Raw genomic sequence first — 25756 nt, forward strand, 5'->3', positions numbered from 1 at the left:
ATCCTCTGGAAGAGTAGCCAGTGCTTGCCTCTTAGCTGCTGAGCCACCTTTCCAGCACCTGGTAAAGAGCAGTCTTGTGTTTTCCAATAGAGCAAATCCAAGGTCTACTACATACTAGGCAAGTTAACCACTAAGCTGTATGCTCTATGCCCAATTCAACAGCAAAAACCCTGTTATACATAAAATTGAAGCTGGTTTCCTTGGGAGAATGATTTTTTTCCCCTAAGAACATAACCATACTCATTTACATATTGTCTGGATAAACTACAACTACAGCGGAGAGGTGCTATGGCTAGAGTTCAACAATCTGAAATGCTGTGGCCTTTACGAACAGGTTTGCAGCCTCCCACTCTAGTCTCAGTCACTGATCCACTTTATTTGGACCAAACACTTTGTAAGACTATCTTCCTTTGGATACATAATGGTGGCAACACCTTTAATCCCAGCACTTGGGAGGCAGAGGCAGGCAGATTTCTGAGTTCAAGGACAGCCTGGTCTACAGAGTAAGTTCCAGGACAGCCGGGGCTATACAGGTTTTTTTCTCAAAACAAACAAACAAACAAAAAAAAAAACCAAAAAGTTCTGCCTTAACGTATAGATGTTTTCCACAGTAACAGAAAGCTGAAAAACAAAATCAACAATACCAAATGCCTGTGTATTTATTGGTAAAACCTGTAGCTATATCCACAAATCCCTGGGGATTTGTATATAACTACTTAACTGGAAATGGAGTAAGCAAAGTTGATAAAATACTCCTAAATACGAATACCAATTAACCAATCTGGGATTTGCAAGACAGGGGCAATCTGGCACACCAAATGAGACTTCATTTGTTCCTTTTAATCTGTCCTTCCCACAGCCCCTCCTCGCCTGTATAACTGGATATAATCACAATTCCTAAGCCATTATGTGTTTTTGTGAGTAAGCCAACATTAGAGCACCACTTTTTCTCCTTCCTCCTCGGTGATGCCTTGCTTGGGAAAACTATTGGCAACCACGATTAGGGCTGATGGCGGAACTTAACGCCTGTTAACAACAACTCAGTGTTCCAAATCCGATCCGGATACTCCAGGCTTTGTTTTCCTATAATCCTGAAACATTCACAACTGTTTGAGGACCACTGGTAAAGTAGAGAAGTCTTTTCAAAATATATGAACACCATGTAAGTAGGCAAATTAAAATGGCAAAAAGATTAAATGCCAAACACTGACAGCTGAAGATTTAGAAAGGCTTGTTCTTTGCTTCTAAAATGTTATTTTCCTCAGAAATTGACAGGTTGTTTTCTATACTAAAGTACTTAGATAATATTAATCTGCTCTTCAATAAGAAGATGAATACTCCATTTAAATGATCATCACAGATCTCTGAAGTTGTTATTGTCACCATTTAAGTGATGGATATTCAAATGAATTTTTCTGCATAATTTTTGTTGTTGCAGAAGCACAGTATAAGATAGATTCAGTCAGCAACTCAATAAAAATGCAAATTTCTTAAAATTATTGAAATGTATTTAAAAGTAGCTATCACACAGGAGTTTGTAAGTATGCTTTCAGTTTTGTTGCTGTTGTCAAAGTAGACAGTCTTTGAAGTGTTCTGTTGAATGTAGCTACTTGTCAAGTTTCCTCTTCTTTCCCCCTGGTCCATTAAGATCCTTGTCTGGAACATTAGGAGGAATATTTATTCCTGGTATCTAAAAAAGTATAAGTGGGGAAAAAAATCACACGATTAGAAGCATCAGATAAGAGATAACTTTTACCTCATCTTACCCCTTTACCACTACCACTTTCAACAGTACACAGATTTTCCAGTGGAGATAACGACGCTGGAAGGCTACAACATCCACACACAATTATACACCCTAAGTAACCACGGTTCGGAAGTAAGCCAAGGGTCTCCGAAGCTTTTCCCATTATATGAAAGTACACACCTACAATCTCGGCACTCGGAGAACCGGCAGGAAGATCACTGCAAGTTCAAGGCTAGCCTTGTCTACACAGCAAGACACCTGAGAAGCTTCAATGTGGGTAGTGTGTTTATAATGTAACAGCTCTTCCAATTTACACCAATGGATTTATAATGCAGTAGACAACAAGCATCAAAAGCTTAAAACCAGTATCTTAGCCAGGCTTGGAAGCACACACCTTTAATCCCAGCACTTGGGAAGCAGAGGCAATCATATCTGAGCAATGGTGCATAGCAAGTTCCAGGACAGCTAGGGCTACACAGAAAGAAACTCTGCCTCAAAAAAACCAAAAAAACAAAAAACCAAACAAACAAAAACCAAAATGAGCAAAAGCACCCATACTTAACTTGTCCATTCTAAAACTAGAGTAAAGGCATAAGCAAGAGACTGGAGAGTCTTAAGATGTTAGCTTAGGAGAAGCTGATGCCTGGAGTCAGTCCAGTGGCACGGGTAATCTGCAAAGTAGGATTGCTACGCAAATACTTGGAATACCTAGATCTTAACAACTACATCACTCACAAATGTTAATTATTCCATACCAGTAAATTAAATTTGGTCTCACCTGTGGTTCTACAAGGGCCATGCGGATTTTCTGATGTTGAAGATTTGATGAATCTAATGTGATTTTCACTTTAACTTTATCAAACACATGGAACACTGTACCTTCTATTCTGAGTGAAGGTATCTTGAAAAAAAAAAACATATTTTTTTTCTTAAAACTTGAATCTCCATTCTATTTCTGGATTACATTCCACAATAATTTAAATGTTAAATATTACCTACTCCCCAGTTTAAAAGGACACGGAGTTGGAAGGGAAATGAGCTAGGTTGTAGACATAACTGGAGGGAAAAAGTGAGGGGTGGATATGATCAAGATATATTGCATCCGTGTATGAAATTTTCAAAGAATAAAAGAAGCCACAATGTAAGCACCTAGTATTCAACTGAAAAACCCATATTAATCTAACAGTCTCAAATGTATTAACGTGCACACTTTATCTTGTCACTAAGGGAGTCCTGATAATGCATTCATCGTAGTGAATCAGCTGATTGCGGTAAAGGAACAGAGCACACCCTTTAAGTATTTTCTTAAGAAATGTAATTCTAGTAAGTTAGTGAAGTAGAGGATGTGTGAGATAAGATACAACAGGTAAACTGAAAAGGAAAAGCAGCCCACTCTCCCCCAGGACAGAGCAGGTACTCCTTCGGCAGTAGAGAAGAAGCAAGGCAGACATGGGCCTGGAGGAAGGATAACGGGATGTCACTTTCTGAGTGATAGCAAAGTTCAGTGGATGAAATGTGGAGTCTGCCGTGTGTTTTTGAGACTTAGGACATAAATACACAAGTTTTAACAACTTATAGCTATGGTTTGCCAATTGGTAAAGAAAATATGCGTTTCTTCCAAAGAAGGCTCAACAATACATTACCTCATCATCGTAAGCAAGGCGTGGCTTTGGTTTATCTTTTTCTTCAAAGAAAACTGTACCTTCTAAGCCATACTTTGGAATTAACACCACAATTGCATTTTTCCTTACAAAGAGAATATAGGCTTCTTCACTTACTATTCCTTTGCTTTTGAAAAACAACTGTAAAATAACAAACAATCTTGTTACAAGTCCTCCTCTGAAATTCAGTACAAAATGAACAAAATTTCCCACCCCTAGCACTGCAAACAAAAGACAAATACCTGTGTATGAAAAGCCACCGAAGCACGCTGGGCATACTGAGCCATTTTATGCCGGAAATTGAGGTTTTTACATATATCTGAAAGCTTGTGTTTGTCTGTCAACTCAGGGTACGTACTATCAGCGCCAATGGCCACGGCTAAGAGCCGATGGACAATGATGTCTGCATATCTACACACAGAAGATGAAATAAGAGTGATGGCAAACTAGTTTTAAATCTTTTAATTAAAAATTAGCCTTTTAAAAAATCTTGTTTTACTTTTGTACGGAAAACCAATACCTTCTGATAGGAGAGGTGAAATGTGTGTATATGGGGGAGGCTAAGCCATAGTGATGAAAATCACTGTCCATCCCAGAGCAGAAGTACACAGCTTGCATCATACAGCGCGTGGCCAGTATCCTTAATAGAGTGTTCAGGTATGGGAAATCAGGAGATTCAGCCTGGTCCAAAGAGTCAGCTAAAGATTTGGCTGTATCAGTCTTAATTTGCAAATTCTGTCAATAAAAGGGAGAAGCGCCAAATGAAACAATTCAGAATTAGTAGGACCCTCCTCTCTCCCTCCTACCCGCTCTCCCTCTGTGCCTCTCTTAGAGACTTGTCACACTGTGTAGCCTTGGATGGCCTGGACCTCAGAGTCCAGTCTGCCTGTGACCCACGCACTGGGATTAAAGGCATACACCAGCATCCACAGCCAGAATTACTGTCCTATCTTTACTAAGTATGAATAGACCAAATACACAGTGTTTGTGCACAGACAGTATAAACACATACATTTTATTGGATAACTAGGGGCACTACAAATAACTTTAAAATAAATAATGACTGTTCTGTATAGTATTAAAGCTTTAAAAACACTGAGTGCATTTGAGAGTGTCAAGACTTTAGAAAAGTCCCAAGGGAGAGGACACGCCACTTCTTTCTCACACCCACTTTATGCCTGCTTCTCTCTAAGCGGGGAAGGAGTAAAGTAGCTACCGACACTGCAGGGTGCCTGGCCTCTCTACATACTGTCCCTCACAGAAAAGGAGAGAGAAGTGAAGACAAGTAACAAGCTGGGCAGTATACAGTGCTCTGCCCATCAAGCTCCCCTGCTGCACTGTAGCTTACAGGGAAAGCCTCTGCCTCCTCCCTGATTTTACCCAGGTCTTAGTGAGAAAAATAAGACAAACAAAAGCCCCCAACACACAGGAACCAGGAGCTGAGGCAGTATCGATGGATAAAGATGTCCTAAGTGCACTATAAACCACCCAGAAACTCATCCCATACCATTCAAGTAATGCCCAGGGAGCCAATGCTATTTGTTACATGCCTATAACAGGAGAAAATGGCCTACACAAGATCCGAGGAAAGCGAAAGCAGGAGGTCATGGCAAGCCTAAGTATGATGAAAGTAGAGAAAGAGAAAGGGAGAAGCCCCTGTAGTCAGACAAATGAGCTTAAAGAGAATGCTCTTCAATCCTGCCAACAAGCCAGTTTGATGGAGGCATTTTCTCAGTTGAGGTTCCAATTTCTCAGATGACTCTAGCTTGTCTCAAGCTGACAAGAAACTAGCCAGGACACCATGTATAAAGAGATGGAAGAGCACACTTTGTCTAAGATACTGTAAATAACTTAGGTTAAATCATTTGCCTTTAGGACTGGTACTCCTCATTGGACAGAAAGGATTTTAGATATAGCTGGTGGCAGTGTGTATGCAGGAACAGAAGTCCTTACCCCAAGTCATTTTTTTTAATATAAAAAAACTAGTTTATTTTATAGCAGTTGAAATGTTACAAATACCTGAATATTAATTTTTCAGTGTAATGTACAGATTACAATACACATACATACCACTTTTCAATCTTTACCTTGGATTTAGCAGCCTTAACAAGAACGTCATAATTGGAGGGAGGCGGAGCTGGGTGTTTCCGAAGCAGAGCATGTTCAGAAAACTCTTCATGAATTTTTTTTGCGACAGAAATATTAGCAAGTAACATAAATTCTTCCACCATGGAATTTGTTTCTCTGTCAGTCAGGAAAATCAATAAATAAGGAAAAAGCAACCGAGACACTTCTCACATTATTCACAAGCTAATATTTCTATTGATAATGAAAACACTTCCTATGTAAAAACATTAACATCTAACACCTATTTATTTTTAATACCTTAAGATTCTTTAATGTCTCAGCTTCTATACTAACAGTCTATTAACTCTGTCTCTCCTGAACAAACCTAGTATGCTAGGATCTTTTCAAACTGAACTCAAAGGAAAAAAAAAATGGAAGCTTTAGTAACTTATTAACATAAATACAAAGCCAACATCTTTACCTTCTCTTACAAAAAAGGACTATGAAAATAAACTTTCAGCCAGGCGTGGTGGCGCACGCCTTTAATCCCAGCACTCGGGAGGCAGAGGCAGGCGGATTTCTGAGTTCGAGGCCAGCCTGGTCTACAAAGTGAGCCAGGACAGCCAGGGCTACACAGAGAAACCCTGTCTCGAAAAACCAAAAAAAAAAAAAAAAAGAAAATAAACTTTCCTGGGGAGAATTAAAAGCTAGTTCACATGTTATCTCAACTCACCACTTTTTTCCCAATAAATCACTAACATATTTTCAATTCTATTATAAATGCTCACAGTCAGCTATTGGATGGAACACAGGGCCCCCAATGGAGGAGCTAGAGAAAGTACCCAAGGAGCTAAAGGGATCTGCAACCCTGTAGGTGTAACAACAACATGAACTAACCAGTACCCCCCGGAGCTCGTGTCTCTAGCTGCATATGTTTCAGAAGATGGACTAGTTGGCCATCAGTGGAAAGAGAGGCCCATTGGTCGTGAAAACTTTATATGCCTCAGTACAGGGGAACGCCAGGGAGTGGGTGGGTGGGGGAGAGGGGCTGAGGGTGTGGGGGACTTTTGGGATAGCATTGGAAATGTAAATGAGGAAAATACCTAATTATAAATAAATAAATAAATAAATAAAATAATTAAAAAATAAATGCATGTATAAATACACAAACACACAGACAACAGACACAACTGATTTTTAAGTGACAGATGTGCAACATTATTGTCTTCATAAAGATCATTTTTAGCAGAAGCATGAAAACTTCATTTTGACTTCTCAATTCTTAAAATAATCTGATGCAACTTTTACTCTGAATTCTAAACTAGTTTAATAAGTGATCTGCAAACTCTATCTATGGTTTCCTTTCTCTAGAATCACTGAATACACAGGATTAATTTTCAATTATTTTAATTATTAAAATAAACCATTTCTTGACAATATTTCTAAATTATATTAACTTTAAAGTATTAGGAAGCCTTCCATATAGGAAAATCCAATGACTGGTTTCATCTTCTTTAAGTTATATAAACAGTAGCAGTAAAATCAAAGTTATGAATTTAGCTTCATCAAATAATTCAAAGATCAACCCAGGAGCTTGTGCATTCCAACTTCAAAGTTTAATGTCTGTCATTGTGAGTGGGATAAAACAAAACATGAAGAATTGTGAGAGGAAAGCAAAGAATTTAGCTTCAAAAACTTTACATTTTCTTAAGACTTTATTTTTTTTAATTATGTGCATGTTGCAGGTGTGCATGCTGGGAAACACCCTTGGGTCCTCTCAAAAAAGCACCAACTTAAACAATCCTTTGAGATGTACAGCTGTGGTCCCTTCCCATCTCTGTATACTACATTGTAAACAGTAAGTTCACGTTGACTTCCTAGATACTGTAAGCGTAACAACTGTCTTAGGCATAAACGCCCTGGTGATTAGTATCTACAGAAGCCGCTACGTTTAACTGTAACGTGTACTATCTACCTGTAAAGGTGCCATACCTCAGCTCCTTCGTCTGCAGGTCGATCGGGTCGTGTGTTTCGCTGTCCATGTGGAATCGGATCTCTGGAGAAGACAGAGTCAAAGCCCTGAATAAAGATGAGAGACATCAGTCAGTCAGAGGAGTCAAGGACAAAGAAAAGATTCTACACGTAATTCCTTGAGTGTATAAGTATATAAGAGCTTTTCTTAGGAAGGCTTTATGACCAGCTACAAAGCCTTATGTTCGATTTTAAAATAAAGCCTAAATCTTTATGTTTTTATTAAGTTACATAAATATGCAATCACTTTTTTAAAAGCAGCTGAAAATAGCAAACTTCCAATATTTCATCTTCTGTGGCAATCCAAGCATTGTGAGGGCAGGGACGGGAGGGCCAGAGCAGCTGGCAGGCTAGCCAGAGAAGCTGCATAGGCAACTGCATGGGAGCTTGTGCAACATCTCCCACGACACACAGTAGGCACTGATGGCTAGTGCCATGAGACTGCTGTAGGTCAGAGAACACACTGTGCTGAGGGTTCTGTGTGGCTCTAATGATGTTCCCCGCCGCCACCGAGTTCCCAGGGGCACACACTGAGGTCCTCAGAGGCGCTGCTACTTTCACCCAGTTCCAAATCAACCTGAAAGCCTGCTTGTGGTTGATGGTTTGGGTATGTTCTTTCAGGTTTTTGAGACGGGCTTTTGGCTTTGGTTAGACTTGGACTGGGTATTTAGAGCAAGCTGGCCTAGAACAGAAATCAGACATGCACTTGCCTCTGCCTCCTGAGTGCATGGATTGAAGGCAGGTGTCACTGGGCTGTAGACAGCGTTAATTAAAGGTTGGAGCATCCACCACAGAGGAGGTAAGAAGAATGTTAACCTTACGCTTAGGACTGAGCAGCAGCTTTACTCTGATAACTGTTCTCATGCCAATACCTAATCTGTAAAGAGTTTTAAATTCCATATTTAATTATTCAAATATGGTAGTCACAGACCACACATGGTTGCTTAGCATTATCTGTGGCTAGGAGTATGTAAAAATGCTCACTTGCTAATATTCAGGAATTTATGTTAGGCAAACTGTATGAGCAGTCCAGAGGCATTTGTATCACCAGAAAAACCATTTTTCTTATCTGCTGGTGGCAAAACCTCGGGACCAACCTCTGAAAGGCTCTTGTACATGGTTTCCTCTTACAGCAGTCTTTCAAGATTGCAGCTCCTTTTAACTGCCTTCTTTCCAACAAGTTTGAGCTGCCACTCCTCTATGCCTGTTATGGTAAGGCAAATGGCCATGATCAAAGTCTATTATGTAGAGTCTGCCAGCTAATTAACCACTGTTCTAACAATATACACTAAAGAAACCAAATGTTAGATACTTTTAGAACATACCCCTTTTCAATCCTTCCCTTTTTTAGGATTTTCGCCAGTTGATTGAGTCCACGGAGACTGGTGGTAATATCATCATTCATAGCTGCTGAATCAATTCTCATCTGTGCTTCAGCGTATGTCAGAGAAGCCTAGGGAAGAAACCTGAGGTTAATATAATTCTGACGGCTGATGAGAGCGCTTCTACCATCTGACCCACTCTTACTGTATGCATATGTTATGTATGTGTATTCATATGTTAGTCCTGGGCCACACATGCCACCACACAGAGACAGTGGTCGGAGGTACTGTTTCTCCCTGTCCTCTTGCTCACTGCTTGATAAGCCAGGATAGCTGATCCAGTGGTGGCACCTGTGTCCTTACAGGAGCACACTGGGATACAGATCTGTACACAATGTCCAGCTTTCTGTGAGCTCTGGAAATCCTACCTTTTGTACTCAGGCTTGCACAGCAAGCTTTTTATATATTCCGTACCTCTAAACTCTATTATTTTATGTCACATTCCCACTACACAAATATCCATGCATTCAGGAAGCCTAAAATAAATAACAAGAGACATCTATAGCAATACTTAAATTTACACCTATGATTTCTAGTTCGCTTAACTCAAGCAATCGTTATATAACATGAACAATTTCCATTAAAATAAAGGAAAATGGCAGTTTTTCTAATACTTCCTTATTTAAACCAGCATATTTTTAGGAAATACTAGAATAAAACACAAGGCAGGTTCAGGCTAGTCTCTAACATCCTTTCCAAAGGATTATTACTCCCCTCCTCTCTGGCAAACATGAAGAGTCTAAAAGTATTTTACAGGACACTAAACAACAAAACAGAACCCAAAATGGGCTAAAAATGATAAAAGTTCAAAGCAATCTCTAGTAACAGATAATCCAAATATGGAAATATCTGCTTTTGCTCCTATTTCTGTCCAGGAGGAAAGCTATTAAAAGATAAAAGTAGCTTTATAATTAAAATTCGTAAACCACATAAGGGAGTAACTCAATACAGGCTAAGTCAAGTTCCTCAGAGGACCTTTACCTACTAAGGGCTAAGAATTCTCTTTCCAGAATAATGTCTACATGTTCATTAATTTTTCATTTTAATTTACATAAGTTTGTTAAAACAACTATGCCACCAGGTTGGTGGAAGTTAATCCCAGCATTCAGGAGAGAGGGACAGGCAGATCTCTTTTGGCTACACACATCCAAATCCTGTCTTGATAAAACAACAACAAAAAACTATTGTTCAGAGATCATTACCTCAAAATACTCTAAAAACATGAATCTCTAAAGGCCAAAATCATTCCCACATCATTGTGCTGGTAACAGCGCTTTCTACTACATCAGAACAGAGTGATACTAACTGGGAACTAAAAACTGACTGTCTGAAAACGTCACTACAAGAAAAGCACGTGGCACACATTGGAGAACTAGTTATTTATGATAAGATGAGGATGGCTGGAAGAGAATACAGGGAGAGGTGCAAAAATTAAAAAAAAAAAAACCGCTCTATTCTGTTAAATATAAATTCAGGTGAGTTCTACTGGAATCTAACTATAATTTATGGTATTCATGATGCACATGTTAATTTTTCAAAGAGTAACATTTTTAACTACAAATAATCTCAATTACTATGATTAATGACTTACAGCCTAAAGTTCTTTAGTTGAGGTGATCATGAATACAGGCCAATTACGTAAAGTAACCTTTGGATGACATCAATAATTAATCAAATTTTAAATCCTGAAACAAACTAGGGACACTACTATTAACACTGAAAAATTTAATTTTATAGAATCTAACTTTTTCAAAAGTATCTAAGAAATTGTTAAGAGCACAAAAAAATTGAAAAATCAGAAATGAATCATAATACTAACCTTTGAATTAATGACACTTTTGGTAAATCTCGTTTTTAATATTTCAGCATTATGATTCATTTCCCAAATACAGGAAAATGCCAACCTTCAGGGAAAAAGAGATGGAATTGGTTTCTGGGAGTCAATTAATGTAGTTAACAAGTCACTCTTACCCAAAACAATGCTGAAATACCTGTCAACGTTGGACCTTAAGGAACAGAGGTTGGAGCTGAGCAGCTCTGGAACCATGTCAATCCTCTGCAAGAGAGGGAGGACAACAAACCTCAGTCAGTCACTCAGGCAGTCATAGGTAATTTCCACTTGCAAATAGCACCAGGGGAGCAGCAAGGGGCAGGGCCTGTTCTGGTCATGTTGACTAGAGAATTAAGAAAATAATAAAGACGGCAGGAAAAGACACAACATTGTTACAGAAGGCAGTAGGGTGGCATTCATGCCAGTGGGTTGAGGTTTCAGTCCCTCTGGTCTTTGTAAGTTGATACCTAGTAACTTACAAACCCTTACCAACTGAGATTTTTCCCACTGCTAAACCACAGCTACAGTGTTTTAAATATACTCAAAAGTAAAAAATAAACTTTTGAGTTTTACAGTATACTTTGAACATGAATTTATAAATATTACCCTTCCCCCTCTTCCTATTTCATCATCTGGTCTATATTAATTTATAAAACCAATATTTTAAACGGTTTTTAATTGTATGTGTATACATGTATACATGCTTGCGCACACACATACACACACACAAACATGTGCATGCCTGGTACCTAACTAAGGAGGCCAGTAAAGGACACTGGATCCCCTGGAAATGTAGGTATGCTGTTATAAGCCATCATGTGGGTGGTAGGAATTGATCCCAGTCATGTGGAAAAGCAGCCAGGGCTTTTAACTTTTAAGCCATCTCCTCAATGCCCCCACTCCCCAAATCATAAAGAACATAATTCATATCAACTATATTTAAGTGTTTGGACCACTAAATGGCAAATTACAATTTTTGTAATTTGAGTGTGGAATATGTACATGTCCATGTACGTAGAGGCCTGACGCTAATATCAGGCAATTCCTTGATCACACTGCACTGTATTTGTTTGAGATAGAGTCTCACTGAACCTGGACTTCGCTGATTTTCTATGCTGGCCAATGACCTTCAGTGCTAGGATTACGGTGTGACACCGTTTCTGTGTGGCTGTTGGAAACCGAATCGGGCCCTCACGCTTGGGTGGCAACAGCACCACTGCCTCAGGCCATAAAATGCAACATTCTCCATGACCTAGGACACCTTCATCCATGCATTTCTTTTAGATGAATATATCATGTATTTACTTTAGACTGTGATTGCTCATGAAACCAAAAGTTCCTGGCTCAGCCTTCTGGATGCTGAGGGAGGAAAATCAAGCTTGAGGCCATCGAGACCCCACGCCCATCAAAACAAAACACGATGCAAAGTGCCATGACCAGTAGAATATTTGAAAGCTAATATATTTACCTTCTCACAAAGATAAACAGTTGTCCCTCTTCTTGCAGATTCTTGATCCAACGCATTTCCTGGCCTGATAAAATGGCTAACATCCGCAATATGAACACCAACCTTAAAAAGATAAAATAAAAAGATGTCACTCAGCATAATTAATAGTTGACTTATAATGGGATTTAGATCAGAAGAAATGTAGCTTAACAGAAAATGGACTTGGTCAGGCCTACTAATTCAACTTTGACATATGACTACTGGTTTTTACAGCTATACTTTTATAGTCTGTCCCTGATCAAAAAGCAATGAACCGAGCGCCGGGCGGTGGTGGCGCACGCCTTTAATCCCAGCACTTGGGAGGCAGAGGCAGGCGGATTTCTGAGTTCGAGGCCAGCCTGGTCTACAAAGTGAGCTCCAGAACAGCCAGGGCTATACAGAGAAACCCTGTCTCGAAAAAACAAAACAAAACAAAACAAAACAAAACAAAAAAGCAATGAACCCTAGAGCTGAACCACATTAGCTAAGAGTGTAGAGACAGTACCAGTACCTCCAAGTTCCCATTGCTGAGCTCTCTACAATGCAGGGCATCATCTATGTCAGTGCACCCTGGAGGGTCCACACTGCAAACACACAGATGTCTCAGGTCTTCTCGGTTTTTCATGTCCTAGAAAACACCATGTTAAAGAAAACACAACAGAAAACCGGGAGGATACAAACACTGCTCTTTGGGAAGCAAGTATTTTCATAAAAATAAGTCAGCTTTTCATGTTGTAGAGACACTCGTTCTATGCTAGCTCCTAATTCTACAGCCTGGAGACATCATCTTTCAATGAAAAAAGCAAATGATTCCTGTCACACCTTAAAAAGGAGTTATGTGAGAATCCTGAGTGCTGATGAGAAAACTCCAGGAAAACCAGAGTCTTGTGACCTCATTTCTTTAGAAACATGAAACTGTTCTTGGACTATGCTTCCGTGCTCCTAGTTGTAGAGACAGGAGTGGGTTTAGATTATCCATCACAGCTGGCTATTGTTATTTACTTATATGCCTCTTTGGAAATCACATGTTCTTGGCACATGTGACTTATCCATGTAATTGTACCCCTTACTTGATTACCTATATTTAACCCTCAGAGTATAAATTGTCTGATGCTCGGAATAAAGTTGGCTATTGCATAGGACTTTAGTCTGCCTCGGTTTTTGTTTCCATACTCCCAGGCTCCACTACCTTTAGAACAGTAAACTCCTAATAATGCTGTAACTAACTAAATGTGAAGCAGCAGCCATGATTTCTACATTATTTAAAGACATACGTAGAAATTAAACTACTTTGTGGTCTGGTTCCTAGATATGCAGGAATCTAAGGCAGGACAAAGATCCAGGGCAAACTGGCTAACTTAGTAAAAAACCCAACTGAAAAGAAAAACCAAAATGTAAAATAGGGCTAAGGATTTACTCCAGTGGTTGAGTGCCTGACTGACTTCCTTAAGGCCTGGGCTCAATCACCAATTTAACAACAAAGCAGCACACACTGTGGGATAAGCTAACAATCTGAACGGCACTGCAGAGTGCTCTGACTGACCTCCTCAGTAATGCTCCAGGGCATCCTGGGCAGGAAGCTAAGCACAGCCTGGGAAAAAGGCTGATGAGGAACATCGTGCTCGAGCAGCAAAACTTCCGTTTCTGTCTCCTTCTCTCCAACATCGCCTAAATTCTTTACAAAGTGTCCCTGAAATCAAAAGGTGTCATCAGAAAGGCACACTTTACAACTAAGTCATAGTTTATTGTACTCAATCGGCCATCCCTTTATGTATCGCATTGGCAGTGCTACACTGTTCTCATATATTATAATATACACTGTTCTCAGCATATTAAAACAACGTGTTGGGGTGGAGCGGTCAAGAACACTGTTGCTCTTGCAGAGGAGCCAGGTTCATTCCCAGCACCCACCCACATGATGGCTCACAGTGATCATCAGTTAGTACAGCTGTAGGACTGACAGCGCCTGCTGGCCTCCCTGTGCCACACAAACAGATGTGAAGACAAAATGCCCATGCACATGAAAACAAATAAAATAAGCAAGCAAAAAATCCTTTAGTAAATCAAAAGTGCTTAGGGGAAAAACAAGTCTTTTAACTGTCTTTGAGGGCCTGACTTTTAGACCTCAATGCACACGTTTAGTTCCCCTTAACCTTCAATGTAACATACACTTTAAAATAGCTTCTAAGTTTTATTAAAATTTATTTGACCCACATTCTTCTTCCATAAAGTTTGTCAGTAAAGGTTTTATAGCAATTTGAGTAAAAGTAGCCACATGACTTATACTGAAATTAGATAAAATTCATCTATGCTACAAATAGGTAATCATGAAATATTTGTGTACATGTAAGTACCGTATTTTCACTAAAAATCAGTATTAGTTACAAATTTTTAATTAAATACACAAAGATAAAATTAATATTTTAAGTTTACATTTGGATATCTAGAATTTCTAGGCCAACCATCAATAGCGACAATAATTCTCCGTCCTTCTAACGCAGAAGCCTGTCTGGTTTCTATCCGAATTCGTGGAATTCTCTTATCAGCAGGTGTAAAGAGATGTCTTCTTGACTAGAGAAAATGAAAAAGAAGAATTACAGTCCTGGACCAATCACAGGTTCTAGCACATGTTCTTCAAGTACACAATCAGTGAGTTACAGCCCTCACCTAGGAAAACAATTTACAGCCACACCAAAAGCTGGACAAAGGGGCAAAGGGAGAGCGGTGGATTCTAGTCAGACATTATCATTTTTCAATAATGATAGCACGTGCTTTCCTTACCTCCTTAATATCAGACTTGGAAAGCATGCCACAATATGGTCTCCAGTTCCTTTTTATTATCCCCACAACTCGACCTGTAGGCCGTAACATTTTTTCACTTACAGCAGTCTTAAGCTGAAATATAAAAACAAGAATCTTTAGTTATATTTCTTCTAAGTAAAATGAAGTCATTTTTCTTCCAAATTAGAATATGCATATGGATACTAATACATTCAGGTAGCACACAATGACATGAAATTCAGAACCTTTATGCTTCAAAGTTCTAGACACAAGCATACCACTGAACAATGCTAATTGTTCCATGATAATAAAGTACTCTATGAATGATGCCAAGATGTACATAGCTGAGTGAATGTGTCAGAGCTCAGGGCTTTCAAACTTAATGTGAGGGTCTACTGACAAAGCACACTGTCCAAGAATTATGAGACTAAGATTTAACACCAGTTTAGACTAACTAGATATATGTAGTTAATAATTAGTTCACTATGTAGTTATGGTGAAGAACATGCTATGTTGTATGAAACCCATTACAAAGTAAATATATCTTTAACAATTCTATCTTATCCCAAGTTAAAAGTCAAATAAAAAATGTTAACCACTAAAAACAGACCCTCCACTACTAGAGCTCTAACACTTCCGGAGGGTTGTATTATGCAAGGGTAATGTTACAGTCAGACTTCAGGGAACGGACTGTAACTAAAGAGGTACACGTGCCAGACCTGTGCTATCCTCATAAAATGGGTCAATAGGTCATCTCTGGAAGACACAGTAATGCCTAAGAAATAACTCACTCTTCCAATAAGTGTATTAGTAAAACAGGGAAACTAAGCATGTCTAAATACAAAGACCCAGAAATACATGTTCTAAAACAATTGTAACATTGCAAAAAATGTTCAGGAAATTCAACATTTCTATTTACTTAAACTGCATTAATTCAGATCATATACAGAATGTAACAGGCATCCAACCACTTGATTCACAAATTGAAATACTTAAAACTCATTTAAGTGTAATGTCATTAAAAGAAAACAAGGTTGTGTAGTTAAAACAGAAATCAATTATGTACATAACTTGTAATAAAATTAAAAGTACAGAATTTGGGAGAGATGGCTCAGTAGTTAAGAGTACTGACTGCTTACAACTATCAGGAATTCCAACTCTAGGTGATCTGACATACTTTTCTGGCTTCTGCAGGCAATGCACACTCATGTTACACAGACACACATGCAGGCAAAAGACCCATACATATAAAAATGAATACAATTGTTAAAAAATTCAGAACTATGGTTTTACTCAATAAATATAAAAACAATGGCATGTTAAACAGTACAAGACAAAACCAAGACTTGCTTTCTTTCATACCAGGAGTTCTCTCTCCTCATCTTTCTCCACATCATCTTCATTTTGACCTTCATCGTCTAAAACCACGGAAGATGGTGCCACCCACTGACTCCTGGGCAGTAGCTCCACAGCCACAATGTCTTCATGAACAGCTCTGTTTAGATGCTTAAGTCCCTGTATAAGTATCTGTGGGAACCAATAAATGCCATGCCTTGAAATAGATTTAATGAGAATAATGAAAGCTATCTAACAGAAGGCTGTAGTCTAACTATTGCATATAATATCTATTTCTCTATGTTTTTTCCTATTTTAAAATCATCATCTGAGTTGGGCTTGTTGGGTAAATGTGAATGCTAAACCAACTTATGTGATCTGAATTTGGTCCCAGAGCCCATGGTGGAGGGAGACCTGAAAATGTCCTTTATTTCACATCATACCCACGACTCACACTCCACATCAAATACACACATTAGTCATGTGCAAAATCAAAAATACTACTCTTCATTTCATAATCTTAATTTTTAATGAGAAAAACAGTTCAGTAAGTATATGGGTTTTGTTTATGACTCCACCATAAACAATGTCTATAAAACATTGGGAGAAGCAAACTATTTCATCTCAGTATCTTGCTTGGTAAAAATGAACACAACAGCTTTCATAGAGTGATTGGGTTGAAGACTCAGTGAAATGCTCCGAGTCAAAAGTTAGACAAACTTGATGAATAGCACACACTCTAAGGGCTGGCTGCTACCTGCTTTCATGTTTATGACGCTCTTTTTTTAATGGAAATACTACTTCTTAGAAGTAGATACAGAACACAGCACTATCCTTGACGATTCTCTTTAAAGTGAGTTCCCGGAAGCTTCTGACACAGCTGGCCTCATGGACAGTCACTACTGTATGACCGCTTACTCCTTCCTTACCGACTAGAGACAGCAGGAAAGCCTGAGAAGTAGCTGTGACATCATGGGTTGCCTGCAAGCATGCAGATCTGAATTGAAGCCCTCAGACCACATACACTCCTGGGAACGGTGGTCCATGCCTGCCATTCAGTCCTAAGCAGGTGGAGACAGCAGCCTCTCTGGAGCTGACTAGACAGCCAGTCCAGCCCAACTGAAAAGCTCTAGGTCAAAAGAAAGCCTGTTTTCCAGGACACTCTAAGGCCATCAATTGAGGCTGTCCTCTGTCCTCCGCACTCAAATGTACATACATAAACACACGAACTAAAAATAACAAGTGAAAGCCAGGCGGTGGTGGCAAATATCTTTATCCCAGCACTAGGAAGGCAGAGGCAGACAAATCTCTGTGAGTTCGAGGCCAGCCTGGTCTACAATGGGAGTTCCAGGACAGCCTGGGTTGCACAGAGAAACCCTGTCTTTATAGACCAAATCAGGGCTGGTGAGATGGCTTAGCAGGTAAGAGCACTGACTGCCCTTCCATAGGTCCTGAGTTCAAATCCCAGCAACTACATGGTGGCTCACAACCATCCATAATGAGATCTGACACCCTCTTGTGGTGCATTTGAAGACAGCTACAGTGTACTTATTTATAATCATTAATAAATTTTTGGGTCAAAGGGAGCGGGGCCGACTGGAGCAAGCAGAGGTCCTAAATTCAATTCCCAACAACCACATGAAGGCTCACAACCAGCTGTACAGCTAGTATACTCACATGCATATAAATAAATAAATAAATATCTTAAAAAAAAAAAGACCAAAACATAATATAAAATGTGGGGCAAATTTCAATTCTCATGCAAAAATTTTCATCAGCTCAAGGTACTTTAGTGTGTAAAGAATTTACAGAGGGGCCAGTAAGATGGCTCAGCAGTAAATCTTGGCTTGAACTCGTTCAATTCCTGTGACACACTACTGGGAAAGAGAGAACCAACTACTGTACAAGCTCTTTTCTGACCTCTACACAGCACACATGTACACACACACACACACACACACACACACGAGACTGTCTTGTGCAGCGGACGCTGCTGGCCTATGAGCTCAGGCAGGAAACAGGGGTGGAAGCTCAGCATAGACAGAGGACTCAGGAACAGAGTCAGGCGCAGATGATTCACGTGAACGCTCATGAAGACAGATGTATGAAGCTGAGGCGAGATAACCAGCCATGTGGCAGCACACACAACAGAATAACCAGGTTAATTAAGTTACGAACTAGTGGGAACAAGCCAAAGCTTTGGGTCTAGGCATTTATTCATAATGAAGTCTCAAGAGTGGTTATTTCAAGGAAGCTGGATATGGGTGGAGAAATGTGTATATAGATAGATGGATAGATAGATAGATAGATTAATACATCATACAGATGATGCTTATGCAGAATCCCAATGGGCTGTCTTAAGTTCTGAAAAGATGATTCTATGATTGCACATTTATCATCATCTCTGTTATATCAGGTTGTAGCATCAGGATACAACAATTTTTCTTAGACATTATGATAGAGGAAATGTTATGGATATATCTTACAATCTTCCAGGTCAAATATTTGTGGAGAGGTCTAACAGGACTTTGGGGACATGGAATTTATCCCAAGATAGATTAAATAATGCTTTATTGACTTTAAGTTTTTAAATGTCAATGCGAAGCACAGCTGCTGGAACTCCCTGGATTCTGGGAAGGACCTCAGCACGGAAAGCAGGGATGTGCTGCACTGGGGAGGATTCTGCCTTTGTTTCAACAGAAGAGAACATGCTGCCGATTCCATTCACACTGATAAAATAAGATTTAACAGGGACAGACCCCGTGAAGAGCCTGACTGCAGGCAAGAAAGAAATCAAGAGCAGACCAGGTCAAGTACGTGCTGGTCCCTTTTCACGGAACAGCTCTGAAACCGGTTGACAGATGAAAATGTTTCCAGCTAGAAATTCAGCTATGCATAGTCAATAAACCTTGTTGGCTACAGAATCCTCAAGACTTAATATTCCCATCCGTTTAAGTGGCCTAGATAAAAATTTTGTTACAGGTTGGTTATACAATCCAAACTAACTTATAAAAAAAAGACAGGTGCCTTCCCATCTCAAGCAGAGAGCTGGGAGCCCTCTTTAGCTGAATAATGCACACTGCACAGTTCATGCACAGTTCAGTTATTGCAGAGATGTGCATTACTCGTGTATGTTTATATTTACACCAACGAAGTCAATGCAGCCTTGACAAGATTCACATTCAGGGATGCTGAGATGCTGAGGGATATTTACTCCAGCATCCTGCCTGATCCTACCTCAAACTGCCTCAATGCTGTTCCCTCAAAATTCTGCATCCAGGACAGCTTTAATGAAAGCTGTTGACCCAATTGGTCCAATATCACTAAGACTGTTCTAGTCAGGTAGGATGTCAGTTAAGCCCCGAACTTTCTCAGCAGAGACTGGACAGCAAATGCAACAGCTGGCTTTCCTAAGACTGACCAATATCCCAGGTTTTTTGGAGGGGCTCCCAAATGGGAAACAATGCTCCCAATCAGCCGGAAGTGATTTTAAGAGAGCCACATCCCATTCCCAAAAGACAGGTAGATGGTTCATCCCAAACGGGGTGAAAAGAAAAGGGGGGGGAGGGGGAGATAGGAATAACAGGATAAAAGGGTTGATTATTAAATCTACTCTTAGACCAAAGAACATCAACAAGCCAAATAGTTCTACATTTGGTAAAGATCTTTGTACACTGATACAAAATGAAGATTACATTTTATTACAACATACTATGTATATGCTTCAGCTCTTGTTTAAGGAATTATACCTACATAATTCTTAAAACCACAATGTAAGTTCTAGTCCCTTTGAAATCTCCTCTTACAAACTGCCAAGAGTTAAGTAAGAAACGCAAGTTCGTAGTTAAGACAACCAAACTCATGGTCATGTTAGATACTATTCTAGTTAAATACAGTAAGATATTTTCAAAGTTGAACAGATAGTAAATAGCTAGAGACAGGCAATTCAGATATATTATAGATACAAACTGTCCATGCTTCAACTGCTGATAGAATACTGTCCAAACCGGACAAACAAGAACAGGGAAGTCGACTGCTTTGCCAAGACAGGGTATGCAGTCCTTTATATTCCTGCTTCACAAAAAGTCATAAGATATTCTGGGACAGAGGGCTGTAGATGCTCCAATGTTACAGAGAAATTTTGGGGAACCGGCCAGGCAGCCAGCTTTCTCTATTTTTCTAGTTTTAGAACCTGCTTGCCTAAACTTCCTGTACATTCAGTTAATATTTGTTCCTTCACAGGGCTCTGATAGGGTTGAAGACTACCTAGTCTCAAAATTAAGCTTCAATTGTTTAGAATTATTTTTAGATCTAAGACGATATTATTAGGTTTACAAATACAGGTTTTCATATAAAATGATTTAGGTATGGAACTCTAGCTCACCAAGATAGTACAACTGTAGAGTACTTTCTTCAAAGTTGCCAAATACAAGTGGACTAAACATTGTGAATACAATCTTACCTGATAGTTCTCATAATTGTTATTATTGTATATAGTTTATTATTGCATATAGCTTATTACTGTAAAAGAAAAAGCCTTTCATTGAACTAAAAGAGGAAAATGTAGAGAATCTTTTATGCAATATACATATTTATCACCTGTCAATAATGCTGTTGGTCTATTAGCTTAGACAGGAAATAGGGAGGTGGAAGTTCCAGTAAGGAGAAAGAGGACTTTGGGATAGAGTGAGGCACATGGGAGATTCATCTGGAGACAGTCGCATAAACCTGAGGAGAGCTAACTAACCATGTGAAAGACAGAATAACCTAATTAGGATAAATAAGTTACCATTTAGTGAGGAACAAGAAAAAGGTTATGGCCTAGGAATTAATTAATAAATAATTACTCTCAGAGTTGCTATTTCTGGGAACAAAGAGACTGGGTGGAAAAGTCTGCAGTTTATCCACAACAATAAAAGTTTTAAAAGGCATTTATTTACATACGTACCTCTTTTTCCTCTTCTTTGTCTCCATGGATCCATACTGTAGCCTCCAAATAATTTTCCCTGCTAGCTCTGAATGTTCCTTGAAGATATGAACCAGATTTTATGCCTTGTTGGAGCTTGCTTAAGGGAAGATGCTCTGAAAATATTATTTTCCCACTTTCTATTTCATTCTATGAAATAAAGCAAATGGAAAGTCTGTTTACTTAAGACACTGTTTCTACAAGTTGATACAACTTAAAAATATGTATTATTAAATATACAATTGAATTTAAAAGAACAGAGCAGAACATTTTCCCAGACCACTTGTATCTAAAATAACTTGCTGTAAAGAAGGTGGTATCTTTTTATCGACGTTCAACACCGTAGCCACTAAGCACAAATTCTCTTGAATTGTTGAAATGTGTATAATGGGTACTATATTTAAACTACATTTAATCAGCTACATATAACTAGCAACTAGCTATTAGAATACTCCAAAATATCCAAAAATATATATTCTAAAAGGCCAGTCCATAAAAGAATGCTTGTGTCTTCCAGCATTCTTTTAGTTTTGTAAAGCAGTTAAAGACAAACAGGATGGGAGAAACTGTTAAAAGGTCCATGTGACGTGTTCTATTAGATAGCTAGCTGCCTCTGCAACAACAGCTATCATTGTAATCAGGTAAGAAACAGGACAGTCACTTGAGTCATGTTTCTTTATTTTTATATAGTGCTTCAAAATATATTTAAGGATGGTGCTGGCACATGCTTTAATCTTAGTACTCAGGAGGCAGAGGCTGTAGAATCTCTATGATTTTGAGGCCAGCCTGATGTACAGAGCAACTTCCAGGACAGCCACGGCTGCAAAGATAAACCCTGTCTCAAAGACCAAAAGAAGTGCCACAGCTTCAGAATAGCCACTCTAACTGTACAGAAGTTCACTAGACTCTGAGTCTGATTAACACCACTGCATAGTTTTTATTTGTGAGATCTTATGATCGAAGTCATCATTTACATTTAGCATAGCTACATGCCAAACAAGACAGAATTTTACAAATGCTTCAGATTGAATTCCATTCACCTCTTAATAATGGTATAGTTACTCCTAAATATGTGTGTACATATTTAGTACATACACTAAAAAAACCAGTTTAATTTCTCCTGTGGTCTTTTTCACACTGTCTGTATAGTAACTCTGCACTTATCCCTCAGCCTCCAATCTTTGCACTGATACAGAATGATGTCTTATGCTGCCATTACAACAGTTTTATGAATAAATTACCTTTTTGCTCACAGCCTTCTGCTCTCCAGCCCACTCTTCTACAGCCTTTCTTTCTGTGAGCCTGACATTTAATGGCGAGAACTCAACCTACTGTCTCACTTCAGAGTAGACCTTTACTTAGGTCATCACTAAAGACTGCAAACTTCCTGACCCACAGAATCAATTCCTGCTTCCCACTACAGGGCCTCCTGTAATACTATGTATCTCCTTATGACCCCCTCCCCCCGCCCCCCGCCCCCGTTAGGCTTCACCTTGTATGCATGTGAGGTTGGCCTACCCACAATGGCCAACTTTATATTTTCATCTTTTCAAAACAGATCATACTGAAACATACCATTTCATCGGACAAGCAAGCAAGACGGTCTACAAGTTCAGGGTTAGCAGTCAGGCTCTTTACGTATTCTTCACCTGAAAAATAAGTTACTATTTTTAAATTCAAGTACCTAGGCACTGTATCGAGGCATGAGGAAACATGGATGGTCATCTTTTGACAGGACACCTGCCATTTTTAATAAATGGAACAAAACCCATGCTGACTGTGATCCTGACTGAAACAGAGCAATGGGTCCAGCACATGCAAATTTTTACTATGTCAACTGCAAATAATGAGGAGAAACCTAACAGCCACGATCTACAACTTGCTTCCTTAGCTCACTGAGAAGTTTAAAACGTAAGAGGACTGATGGCTCAGCAGCTAGAAACACTGCTGCTTTACAGAGGCTCTGGTTCCTGTTCCCAGCACCTCCTGGTGGCTCACCCCTACCCCTTAGCCAGGGTTTCCAGTGCCTACTTCTTACATATATGTAAGCAAAAGTCACCCACATTAAAAATGGAAAACTATTTGTTTCAAATGTAAAAAGGCCACATGAAATCAATCACACAGGACAATGAAACTGGGTCAGGTGACCGTGCAGCCTGATCCTAATTTTTATGTACAGTTGCACACACGCATGGAAGCATCCACACTCAGACCTACACGTGAAGGCTGGTATTCCCTCTTGCACAGCTTTCTCTTTGTTCTTCCTGTCATTGGTTATCAGGATGACTTGCAGCTGACTGCCTGCTGCCACCCTCTTCAGGTGCTCGTTGTACCACTTCGCTGCGACTCGGATGGCTCTGTCATTCCTGTCATTGGCATTCTCTCCCTGCTCTTGCTCGATGTAGGTTTCTCTAAATGTAAAAGCGACAGGAAACACAAAACAAAAGTTAGCCAGTGGGGTCAAAACTTCCGGGACATAAATGTTCCACAGCCACTGGAGTTTAAGGAGGCACAATGAATGAGCAGCCCACAGGTGGACGTATACTGTCTGTCTGTCTGTCCGTCTGTCTCTCTCCCCCATGCCCTCCTCCTTCTCTCTAGGAGTGGGTGTGTACGTGTGCTTTAAATTCCTGCGGAACTTAGTTCCAAGATGTAAGCATGGGGTACACATGACAATGTTTAGAAACATTCCGGTTCAGGAAACTTGGAACTGATAGGAGAGTGCTATTTACACATACTTGGCATAGGCAGACATGCTGCTAAGCACCTACAATGTATAAAATAATTTCATACAACAAAATACTACTCAGTTCAAAATGTTAACAATGTCAAAGCTGAGAAAGTGACTTTAAGCATCATAGATACACATTATCTACTGTTTATTATAATAGGCAGCTCTTAATTTCTGAGAGGGCCCACTGAGTTCAAAGGCCAGGAACCAGAATTATGACGAGTTATGTTTAGAAATTCAGTTTCGATAAGTCAGATATAAGATAAAGCTTATTTTTCCCACATTTTCCCAAACGCCCACATTTTTCTCCTATATATTTGTCACTCACATAATACTGGATTGCAGGAGTGTAGATGGTTCTTATCGCCAAAGAATCAACCATTCAACTCAATAGACACAACTTAAAGGGAGCATTTTAGAAGTAAAAGAACGGCTTTAGTCGCTCGATCCTGGTTTAGGGTGTGACCTCACTAACACTGCGACCTTAGAAGAGCCTTTGTAGATAGCACTGTCTTCCACACGACCAGGTAACCACCAAGCAGCACAGGAAGCTACAGACTGTCTTTGATAAATTCCTTTCCAGGAAGTCTGTTAAATTTAGGTAGCCCTGTGGTTTTGTGATACTTACTTATGGTGCTCATTAGTGAAGGTATAGAAATGCTTTTCCTGGTTATTGGTCACATCCCTGATTCGCTTGTAGATGGGGGCACTCCGGTTTCTCACTTCTTGCATCACTGTCTGTAGCACAATGACATTTCTGATGGCCGGGTCTTCGAGGACATCAATCTTAAAAAAAAAACAAAGCCAAATGTTAACTCCCCCGTTTTCAGTTCTACCTTGAACTCTCTGCCCAGCCTGAATTCTTGTGACAGTTTAAAACACTGACTCTCCGTTACGCCAAAGTGGTACTTGGCTGCAGAAAAAACTTAACAAAGTCACTAAGGGGGGCCCTGTAAGCCTGAGACGATGATAAGCACCCGTAATCGGACCACAGAGTTCGCAATACCAGAGCTATTAATAAATAAATTATGCTGGCCCACACAATTTTTTGTTCGTAGGCACTTACAAGCTGCCTGGGGGTCGCAATCTGGAGGCCACAGAAGCCCAGGTCCCCGGCTTCCAGGCACTTATAATCTAAAGTAGAAGAGACACCAGGGGTTAGAAAATGTAACGTGTCTAAAAATACGACTCCAAGAACCGAAAAAATATATATAAATAAATAAAGTGACATCAGGGAACGGTACCTCGGCCTGGGTGGCAGGATGAGAGCGAGGGTAGCCAAGGTACTTGCCTCTCTCCATCCATCATCCCAAGACCCGCCTCCCCGGTCCCCAGCGTCCCTATCTGCCACGCCCCCGCGTCACCACGCGGTCCCGCGTCCACGCACCTGGTGCAGCAGCACATTGGTGTCCGGCAGAAGGTAGTGCGGCCACGGGCAGAGGCTGCTCGCCTGGTCGCGGGGCTGCAGCTCCAGGGCCGGGCCCGCCTGCGCCCCGCCGCAGGCCGAGCAAGCCGGCGCGCCGCAGCCGATGTCATCCCGCAGGTAGTGCTCGCGCACGATCTTCACCACGCCGCCCGCGCGGGTCTTCTTCAAGAACGTCTTGGACCTGAGCATCTCGTCTCGCGGGGTGGAATCCCGGCCTTCAGCTAAGAAACCGAGGCGCGGCCACGCGCATTCCCTCTTCTTCCCGCGGGCTGGTGAGGTCACTCTCGCGAGAAAACACGGAGGCGCGTGATT

General features: G+C 40.1%; 2 protein-coding genes across 4 annotated transcripts in view; one reads left to right on the forward strand and one right to left on the reverse strand.

Moving 5' to 3' along the window:
• Positions 1 to 25683, reverse strand: Dis3 (DIS3 exosome endoribonuclease and 3'-5' exoribonuclease). 3 transcript variants are annotated; one of them, XM_021181394.3, is made up of 22 exons: positions 25263 to 25332; positions 25085 to 25152; positions 24647 to 24804; positions 23505 to 23698; positions 22863 to 22936; positions 21270 to 21437; positions 16349 to 16513; positions 14987 to 15100; positions 14639 to 14776; positions 13749 to 13895; positions 12717 to 12833; positions 12188 to 12289; positions 10880 to 10944; positions 10708 to 10792; positions 8832 to 8959; positions 7468 to 7554; positions 5496 to 5652; positions 3929 to 4143; positions 3651 to 3819; positions 3391 to 3549; positions 2526 to 2648; positions 4 to 1690 (listed from the first exon to the last, which is right to left on the reverse strand). In XM_021181394.3, exons 1-22 carry the CDS (start codon positions 25324 to 25326, stop codon positions 1607 to 1609), a joined length of 2781 nt encoding a protein of 926 aa, XP_021037053.3. In that variant the 5' UTR covers positions 25327 to 25332; the 3' UTR covers positions 4 to 1606. The 3 variants fall into 3 exon arrangements, with proteins under 3 accessions (XP_021037056.1, XP_021037053.3, XP_021037052.1); XM_021181397.3 differs by lacking the exons at positions 24647 to 24804; positions 25263 to 25332 and adding an exon at positions 25406 to 25633 and having other exon boundaries at positions 1 to 1690; XM_021181393.3 differs by lacking the exons at positions 25085 to 25152; positions 25263 to 25332 and adding an exon at positions 25406 to 25683.
• Pibf1 (progesterone immunomodulatory binding factor 1) overlaps positions 25642 to 25756 on the forward strand; it is a 170224-nt gene continuing 170109 nt past the window's right edge. The window contains exon 1 of the mRNA XM_029468942.2: positions 25642 to 25716. The gene's annotated coding sequence lies outside the window, so the exon portion shown is untranslated. The remainder of the gene's footprint in view (positions 25717 to 25756) is intronic.

This window comes from Mus caroli, unplaced genomic scaffold, assembly GCF_978045245.1.
Source record: "Mus caroli unplaced genomic scaffold, Mus_caroli_1 scaffold_12, whole genome shotgun sequence".
Taxonomy (NCBI): domain Eukaryota; kingdom Metazoa; phylum Chordata; class Mammalia; order Rodentia; family Muridae; genus Mus; species Mus caroli.